Source organism: Rhagoletis zephyria, unplaced genomic scaffold (assembly GCF_001687245.7).
Source record: "Rhagoletis zephyria isolate East Lansing unplaced genomic scaffold, Rhagoletis_zephyria_1.1 Rzeph_scaffold_00317, whole genome shotgun sequence".
NCBI classification, from domain to species: Eukaryota; Metazoa; Arthropoda; class Insecta; order Diptera; family Tephritidae; genus Rhagoletis; species Rhagoletis zephyria.
Genome location: NW_016157401.1, coordinates 8,462 through 18,531, shown reverse-complemented (window position 1 = coordinate 18,531; position 10,070 = coordinate 8,462). Strand labels below are relative to the sequence as shown.

General features: G+C 34.8%; 2 protein-coding genes across 2 annotated transcripts in view; both read right to left on the bottom strand.

Moving 5' to 3' along the window:
* Window positions 1–1,314: 1,314 nt before the first annotated feature.
* On the bottom strand, window positions 1,315–4,330 carry tth (toothrin). The gene is made up of 2 exons (XM_017610471.1): window positions 3,623–4,330; window positions 1,315–3,531 (listed from the first exon to the last, which is right to left on the bottom strand). The coding sequence occupies exons 1-2, from the start codon at window positions 3,925–3,927 to the stop codon at window positions 2,724–2,726; spliced, it is 1,113 nt and encodes a 370-aa protein (XP_017465960.1). The 5' UTR covers window positions 3,928–4,330; the 3' UTR covers window positions 1,315–2,723.
* Window positions 4,331–6,449: 2,119 nt separating this feature from the next.
* LOC108358941 (AP-1 complex subunit gamma-1-like) overlaps window positions 6,450–10,070 on the bottom strand; it is an 11,464-nt gene continuing 7,843 nt past the window's right edge. The window contains 11 exon segments of the mRNA XM_017610469.1: window positions 6,450–6,637; window positions 6,717–6,824; window positions 7,702–7,842; window positions 7,925–7,948; window positions 7,950–8,087; window positions 8,089–8,370; window positions 8,450–8,732; window positions 8,801–8,939; window positions 9,019–9,229; window positions 9,296–9,680; window positions 9,747–10,003. Of these exon segments, the coding sequence (XP_017465958.1) occupies window positions 6,536–6,637; window positions 6,717–6,824; window positions 7,702–7,842; window positions 7,925–7,948; window positions 7,950–8,087; window positions 8,089–8,370; window positions 8,450–8,732; window positions 8,801–8,939; window positions 9,019–9,229; window positions 9,296–9,680; window positions 9,747–10,003 (2,070 nt within the window). The 3' untranslated portion in view covers window positions 6,450–6,535.

The following is a 10,070-nucleotide window of genomic DNA, read 5'->3' as shown; positions in this document are numbered from 1 at the left end:
ACATAAATTTAATATTTTTACGAAATATTTTTTTCTCGAAAGTCTAACACCCAATTACATAAAAATTAAAGAAGACTTTAACGCTTTATAAATCGAAAATTTTTATCAACACGTCCATTTATAGCGCTCTTTAAATCTATTTTATTTTTTTATGAATAAGGCCATAAAAAAATATAACAAATGCATGCATTCATATTGATGTCCAATTGAGGGCATGCAAGTTATTTTGCAATCTTATCCGTATTAAAATGTTTTATTATATAATTAATTAGCCCGGCACACATGCTTCGATTCGCTATGCTGTTAGGTACATAGTATGTACATACATATGTATGCATGTATGTATTAATATACATATCTATGTATGTGTGTATTCAGTTTTCCTCGCATATTTGTGCTAAATACTTTTCTGCAATTTTTGTCTTGTTTTCGAATGTAATTTTTTTTCAAAAATTGGTAGCGACCCCAATTTTTTTTCGTATCCTAAAATTTAAAACAATTAAATTTAACAAATACAAAAATTACTTGTAGCTACATATGTATAAGCCAAATTTAAAAAAAATTACATTGATTAAAAATACTTTCAGCGGAACTTGCGAAATTATTGTGAACAAGCCAGAATTTTAAGTAAATAAGACTCAAAAACAAGTTGGAATTCGCTGACTTAAATATTCACACCAAAAATTTAAACAGTAAATACATATGTATTTTCAATATTTATTTTAAGTAAATTAAAAAATAATTCTGGATTTCCACTAAGCATTAAATAGCAAAAATGACAAATGACAAAGTCGGGCATTAAAAAATAATCGTGTCATTGCATTAAAAAAAAAGTCATTAAGACATTTTTTTAAATGGCATACATTTTTTGTCATTTCAATGCCTAGTGGAAATTCGGCATAAATTTGAAACCCAAAAATGTGCATACATATTTATTTGTATGAGTAATTTGTGTATAATTCTATTATAAATTTTCAAATTTTAAATTTGATTTGGTATAATTTTCATAAAAGCACGTTTAGTACATACAATAAGTGAGTGATGAAACAAACATTTACAGCCAGTCATAGATGTTTGTGTGTTGCTTTTGCTTCGCTTATAGAAAACTTAAGTAATTACATATCGCACATTTGCTTCAAGAGTGTCACAATCCAAACAATTAAAATCTCGACAAGTACAGCTTTAAAGTTTTGAATACATATTTTCTTCTAGTGAGCTACTGGCAATAGGTACAGCTATGAATATTTTAACACATCATAAGGCCAGGTAGCGGTCTGCGTACTTATCTAAAGTTTTTTTACTTTATTTTATTTATTTTTTTTGATTATGGCACTATTGCAGCAAATGTGCGATATGTAGTTGCAAGTGAGTGTAAAAAAAGTATCATTGCTAAGCTGTTCTCATAAATATTATAAGTGAAAATTCATTTAACATGCATTACAATGCCTCATATAAAAAATCAGGGACTAACTAAATTTAATTCTGAAACATTCTACATACATACATACATACATACATATGTACATATGTATATACATAGCAGTACAATATATTCAAAAATTGCTTCCGGAGCATAAAGTTCGTAAAAGTTCTATTAGTAAATATCTATTATCTTCAAATATGTTAATATCTTATTCGTGATTTTTGCCGCTTTGCAGATTTTACAAGAATAAGTTTGAAATGTATTTATGTACATTCATATGTCACCATTTAATGATTTCAGTTAATTATTCTACACATTAGACTAATATATTCTTTAATTTCACGTAAATTGCCTACATTTAGCCATGTACGCATGTATAAATTATATAACAATGAAGTATATGCAAGCAGTTCATGTGCACATATCGATGTATGTATACCCAGATATACACGCAAGTAAAATATATAAAGTTTAATAATTACATAGTACATATTTGCGTACACATGCAATTATTTGCACATCTGCATAATATTTAATAGAAACCGAATTCATGTCAGTACATACGGGCATACACACATACAAATTATGTATGGTAAATAAAGTTATTTAACAATCCATCGTTATTTGCAAGTATCTAATGCAATATTTCTAAACATAAAAATAGTTTACATAAACAAGTGGTAACATTGTTTTTATTTTTCTAATTAACATTGCTATTGTTGTGAATAACATATTAAAAAATAATAACAAATTTCTATGTAAATCTACTATTGGTTTTGCAACAATAACAAAGACATGCGTAAAGCTGCGAAAATAACCCATTATTATTATATTAGTTACATGTTCCAAACCCAATTTTATTAGTTATAACAAAAGGTATAATTTCATTTCGTGTAATTCAATAAATACGTAAGTAACTAAGCATCAGTATATATCATATGCGTTAAACGATTCTCAATATAAACCTTAAAAAAAAATTGCTTCATTTTTTTATTGGTGCAACAAATCCATTTATAAGGTATGTCTAATTCAATTAGATTGTGGCTTGGCAAAGAAAGCTAAAGTTTGTCCGATCTATAGTGAAATCTTAATTTTAATTTACATACTATTAGCAAACGATATACAAAAGCGTGCAAGATGCTGTTGCTGTGCAACGTAAAGAAACAACATATGTAGGTAAATGACTTTTCAACAATTAGATATCCAACAACCGATTAACTGCATTCTTGTTTTTGTGTTCTAAAATGCGATTACTTAAATTACTATACAGGACCATACAGCTTTTAATCCCACCACTTTGTTACAGGAACTTGCGATAATTCCTTAAGTCCACCTGCTCGTCACTCAAACCAACTCCTGTCAAATCGCCCAATACACCAACAGCCGCAGCAGCGCTCTCAAAAGATGGCGGTTCACTATTCAAACCTGGACTGGGTGGATCACAGACATTTGCATTTTTCCCTTTTGTTCGACGACGTCCCCGCGTGCCTCCTGTGCCACGCGGTCGCCGACCAGTACTAGTCGTACCTGATGTCGGTGTTGCCGTTAGTTCACTTGTTAAGCCTCTGCTGTTACCATCATTCGTATCCACAGTCGAATGCGATATATCAGTGGTAGCAGCTGTGGACGAGCTCGCCGATTTTCGACCGCGCTGACCGCCGGTACGTCGTCGTCCACCACCGCCACCACCTCCCTCGCTGGCCGTAGTTGATTCACGTTTATTTGGACGACGCTTTCGTCGCTTTTTGGTGCCATAGCGCGGATCATAGTCTAATTCATCATCGCCAGGTGATTTGGGATCTTCCAAGGCATCTAGTTCATTCATTTCAATGTCATCATAGAACCATTCTTTCGACATGTCGTCCTTGACTGGTAGGGGTGGCTGTTGTTGCTGCTGCACTATTAATTGCTGACTGTCTTTACTGTCAGATGTGTCGCCGCCAGCAGCGCCCAAGGATAGCGATTCATCGAGCAGCGTCCCATTCAAATCGGAATCAAACATCGACCCAATGCTAGAGCCGATTAAAGGAGATGCTGTGCCAGCGTTTCCAGTGACCACGCTCGATTCTTGTTCTTTACGCAAAGATTGAAATGGCCGATCAGGGAAACTGCAAGGGAATGTTAAATAAATACTTCGGGTTCACTAAATACATATTTTAAAAACAACTGCCTACACACATAAAGAAACATTTTTCTTACCGGTACATTTTATTTAGATACTGGCGCCGGCTTTTACGCCACCGTGTTGACGGATATGTGTAGATCTGTCCTTGCCGGAACCCCGGCATTCGTTGCCGTTTGTCCATGAAGAGATGCGAGTGATTTTGAGCAACTCGTGTTTGAGGATCGAAAAAAGGTAATCGTAGCCGGCGTTCCAAGCATAAACGTGTATTGAAGTTAGCACTGAATTCAATCGTCTCGCGATAAGAAACATCTTTGAAAAAATTTTCAATTTTATCCAAGTTTGGTGCCGAAACAATTTGTATATCCACAGCTGAAGTCATGTTTGCAAAACTGGCAATATATCACCTAATAGCCTCCACCCGTAATATAATGAATAATTCTTAGATAAAACGCTTGTATCTTCCAAAAGCCATGCAAATTGCTGCAGGCAGCAGCAACTGTTGCTGTATGAGGTGGCTGTTGCTCTGCCGTCACAGTTCAAAATTATGTTCTTATCTCGATTTGCGAATTCCTGCTTTGCTTTCAAAATTTTTTATAAATTCAAGTAAATGTTTAATAGGCGACCTGTTAATTTTTGCACGGCACCGGTACCTTCATGTGCATACTATAAAATACAATTTCTATGAATACATAACTATAGATTTTTCTAATCTAATTTCGTAAAAAAGTTAATTTTTTTTAGTTCTTCTCCGCCACTCCTTTCACCACTTCGTTTTAATAATCCTTCCGTTTCTTTCTGTCAACTTTCTCTATTTCCGTTTTGGCATGACATTTCTATATTCTCTGCAAGTGATGTACACTTTGGATATCGATAAATATCGATTACATATTTCATTTTTTAGAATTCAAAATATCGGTATATGCAGTACTTCTATTCGCCGTATTTGAAAAAATACTTTAAAAATAACAGTGTGGAACAAAAATTAATTTGTAAAAAACTAGCGAGCGCATATATCAGGTTTGATAGCTGTTGTCCATACGAACAATGGGCCGTATGAATAAAAATAAGTAGTTGCTTTTTCTTCAAATTTCAGACCTTTTACTCAATTTATTCAAATAAAATTGAAGTAAAAGGTATGAAATTTCAAGCAAAAGCAATTTCTTGGTTTTTATTCATACGGCCCAATGGCTCATACTCAGTTTTACTAGATCAATTCGTGTTCTCGAGAAAAAGTTTCATAATCCAAAAATCTGAGTTACGTTTGCAATAAGCGCTGTTCTATGCTAAGATCTGGGTCTAGGCACACAACAGCTTTCTGAAGGCCATAGGTAAGGTAAGGTTGAAATGTTTGGAGAGTACTTCCCACGTTTCGGAGCGATTTTGTTAATATTTTTTGGTATTATACCTTTCGTTTTCCACAGCAACCGCCAATAATTTGCTAAGACGAAGAAGTACACAAGGCATGTTGCCGGGTACAGGCGACTTGTTACTCTCTGCTTTCCTCGTCGCTCACCCTCTTTTCAGATATAAATTCGTCTTGTCTTGGTCTTTCGGTTACGAAGACCCGACTGTCGGGGCTTGGTTGGTAAAGTCCGATCACCCAAATGCTTTTTCATAAACTAGCTTAGCATACATATGTAGTAACTGTAAGATTAGAAAGCCTTGAAAGTCCAATTAGCTATGTGCTGTTTTTAATATAAACTAAAACAATTTTCATTTTTTTATTAAAACAAAACTTTTTTATTTTGCCTTACATGGGAAATCATAAAATATATCGTTTCCTCGTCATAATAATAATATTAATGTCCGTACAATATTTTTGATGCATATATTAATAATTATGTAGTATTTATTTAATATAACTATATCTGCAAGTAACTAATTTATATATATATATATATATGTGTGTATATATATATTATCTAGATTTCCTCATTATTATATGCAATAGTTCACTTGCTCCATACTAATTACGATTTTATACCCCACTGCTCTTAAATGTTACGCAATATTTCGCTCTATATATTTTTAAGTACATTAGCGCTTTTTCTTAGCTGATCAAGCTTAAAATAAGTTAAAATCATAATAAAATAATAGTTGAAACAAGCGCAACGGCCAGTAATCTATTAGATGAAAAGATATTAATAATATGGAACTCAAAAAGTTATATATTTAAATACATAATGTTCAGAGTTGTAAAACTAAGCCAGATTAGTAGATATATTTAAAAACAAAAAGTACAAATAAGCAGAGTTTTTTAGCTTTAGTTTTACACTATTTTCAATCAAAAGAACTTCAATCGTAGGCAAAAACTAGCGCATAGGTTTTTTAAAAAAACTTGTATCATAAAACATTTTGTAAAATTTCAAGAGTAAAATTAACTACAGCATAAGCTGTATGTTTTTTTTTTTTGCCAAATAACAATTAATATTCACAAAATATAACACAAAATAACGAGCTTTCTCATTATCAACATTATTTATTTTACTACACCACACTGAAATTTTGCCAATCAATCAACATTTTGAAAGAGAAGTGAGCACAAAACATGTCACGAGTTACTAGCAAGAGTGTGTTCATATAGTCAATGCCAGCAGCATGTTAGTTCTTCTGAACTGNATGCATGTGTATACATATCTGTGTGTTTGTTGCAGAGTACGCAATGACATACATATGTATATCATTTAGGCTGTGTTTATTGTTTACTTCGTTAATGTATATTACAAAATATATATTTATAAAGAATATATAATTTGTGTAATTTACGAAGAACACATGTATGTAAGTATACTTGTATGAAAGGAGAGAACAAGGAGACCGAAGGAGGGAACAAAGGGAGGGATATAGTTGTATGTTTTTCCATTTTCAGTTTCGATCTTTTTGTGTTTTTTGTTTTCTTTTTTTTTTTTTGTTGCTTAGACGCTCTATTAACATGTTTTTTTATGCTTATACTGCAAATTTAATTTTTCTTAGATTTTGAATCAATCCTATTCGGGTACGATCTCAGGAAATCCGGTAACTTCCGTTTGCTCCGCTACGGGTTGTCCATTGACAACATATGATATGCGTAACCTCATGCGAAGGGTAGCCTAAGAAGTTACGAAACAAATTTTTCAATAATGATCTCTAACTGGAAATGTGATAGATTATTTTGTGATTTATACGCACATTGGACGAACTGACAACACGCATCTCTTGCGTTATAACACCACCCGGCAGTAATACCGATCCAGAAGGCGATAGCATTTGTAGTGTGAATACTCTAGGAACTGCGGCCTGTGAAATTAGAAAGAATGTCGAAAATTAGAGAGGTTATTTACGAAATGTAGATTGCATAGTATGTATTGTAATGCATTAGCAGTAGAACTTAATACATATTCTTCATGTGTATACGAGGGCAGGTTGATAATTGTGGGGCAAAACCAAAAATTTTCGGGAAAATTTTACTTTATTTTTCGACAAGCCTCAGAACTTCGGATATTTTTTCGGCTTCATTTATTTATTTTGTTTTAAGCGCTTAAGCATTTTTTATTGCGTTTTTCTCGAAACGACTTTTTTCACACTGGTGTACACGATATCTCCAAATCCACTGAGCGGATCTTTATAGCACTGTTTAAAGCGCTTCATGAAAATCTATGTCAATTTCTTCAAACCACGGTTAATTTTGCAAAAAAAAAATTAAACAAGTCGTTTTTAAGCAAAAAACACAACCGACTTTTCAATTCTCATATTAAAAAATTTAGGAAAATCGTTAATTTTTTCATGATCAAAGGATCGGATCTAAAGCAAATTAATATGGGACAACCTGTGAGACACTACCTATCCGAAAGAAGTATCAAAATCAGTTAACGTGTTCCAAAGTTATGCGGCATCATATAAAAAAAAAATATAAAAAATATTCCGACGAATTGATAACCTTTTCCTTTTTTGGAAGTCGGTTAAAAAGGGGCGTATTCTTGTTTTCATACGAATCGAAAATTGTGAAATTTTCGAATTATGTATTTTGTAACCAAAAATTTAAAATTTTCGGTTCGAACGAAAACAAGAACACGATCATTATTTTTTTTTTTCCTGAAATTATTCTTAATTAATGAAGTTTTACCGATATTTTTAGCGAAATTTCTGCTTTATTTATTTATTTTTAACGGCTCACCTGAAAGACGTACTGTTCCAATGTATTGACTGAATTATTTGTTGTTCTCATAAATATCTGTAAACAGTCGTTGCCTCTTACCGGTACCAATTGTACCAGCAAGTCGTTCTTATCCAACGCTGTCAAAGTGGGACCTTGAGGCTATAGAAATGAAGATAAAAAAAAAACAACAACAGTTATTTGTCAAAATGAGGTCTAAAAATTATGCATCGACTATATTTACCACAGCAATATTATTTGGTGGCTGGAACATTCACAACTGGTGACGCTAAATCGGAGAGCAATGCATTGCCGGGGATAGCGCCTGGCTGAGATAAAATACTATTCGAGCCTAACAGGCCGCCGACACCGATGCCACCCCCACCACCGACATTGCCGCTTAGTGAGCATTATACTCGCCAGATCGTTGCCATTTGTCGCCGCTGTCGTTGGTATTGATGCCGACACACCAACACTCAAGTCCAGGCCAAGCACATTATTCATATTAGCTGCCGCATTGGTGGTACCACCAGCTGAGATGTCCAAATCGAGCAAGTCAAGTATGGCTTGATTGTTAGACGTTTCGTTAGCATTTTTAGTGTTTTTCTTTTGAACGGCAACCGAGTTTGACAAATCTGTCGCTGTGGGGGAAGTCAAATCGGCACCACCAAGTAAGTCCAGCAATATATTCTAAGACAGATAAATTTAAATAAGCGAATTTTTTTAATTAAGATGGCGTAGTCTTCTGGTTTGGCAAGTGTTGACCTACCGTATTGTCACCCATCGTATTCATGTTGTTTTCTTTGCCCAGCTGTTGTTCATCGCCAATGCCTATGCCGTTTTCAATTAAATCGGGACTGTTGTCATCATACGAACCACTACTCTCGCCATTTTGCGAAGAGATGCGACTTATTTGCATTGGTGGCATTTTTTCCAACAACGGTGGACGCAAATTCTTGTAGGTGCCAAATAGTTGCGTGAACTCAACGCCACGCTGCTGCAAATCCACATTCAGATGACTGCCGAATGAGGTAATCAATGCCTGAATTTCTCTAAAGTAGTGATCAATTAATTAGAAGATGATATCATTGTAAAAGCCAATTAGTTTCTTATTACTTACTCTACACAATTCTGTAGACGCGTGCTGAGTTTAGCGAGTGACACTAAGGCGTATTGCTTGCTGATTATTGATACTTGAGCAGAGGTTAAATACTTATGATACATGATGATTAAATCGCTTTCTGACGGACGTTCAAATTCTGTTAAATGTTGCACAAGAGTAGCGCAGTTAATGATAATATATGTATACTTGATATTAATATTAATTTCATTACGCACCATCTTCGTTTGGTCCGTACATAAAGAGATCACCATATTCGCCAATGGCCCACACAGCCACTTGCAGCAGCGGCTGCTTGTCTTCACAATGATTTGCGACCTGAAGCGACTCCCAGAAGCGATTCGTTATGTATGTCTGCTCTGCGACAGGGCTGCTCGAGACCAATTGAATGGTGGATGAGACCACATCGTCGCGCACATAGTTGCCAGCCTGTTGCATAACAAAGATTGCATTATTGCAGTCAAATTATAAAATTTTAAAGCTTCATCTACTAACCGCAACCAATACACTCAGCTGTGTATCCAGATGCCATCTCGCATTGGGCGAGTAACGTTCAGCAGCCAAAATCATTCCCGAACTACATTGCGCTTTGAATTCGGGATCAGCCTTCTCGAGGAACAGCAACAACTCCTTCGTCATTGTACGAATATTTTGTGCATTGATTAGCGCAAACGAGAGTTCCATGGCGCGACGCCTTATCGAAACATCCGGATCTTTTAGGCACTCCAAAATAGTGGTGCGATGACGTTGCACCGCCGACGTGTCTGCATGTACAGTACGCAGCAACGTATTCAATGCCACATAACGAATATTCTTGTCGGAGTTAAGTAGAAAACGACCAAGAATATTGACGGCTAACACGCGGAGGCCACCTTCCGAGCTTTAGAAAATGTTTCGAGGAAATTTTATTTTGATTCATTAGTTAATGACGATAAATTAAACATACCGTATATCCATTATAGAGAGCACAGTCTCGTACAGAATGGTGTTGCCGACATTTTTACTTGTTTCCGTATTGGTGGCTACCTGCGCCAAAATATCATTCATTGCCTCTGAGGCATCCACATCATTGTGACCGAGTATGCGCAACAAACGTAGAATTTTCACCTGCAGAAACGGATCACTCACACCACTGACATCATGCTCCGGGGAGTAGCCGCCCAAAATTAGATTCTTCAGAATACGCACCAAATTTGGCACAATCTAAATGGAATGAGATATATATGATGCATTGGAAATATGTGGACTTAATACAAAAAACGTTATTTTT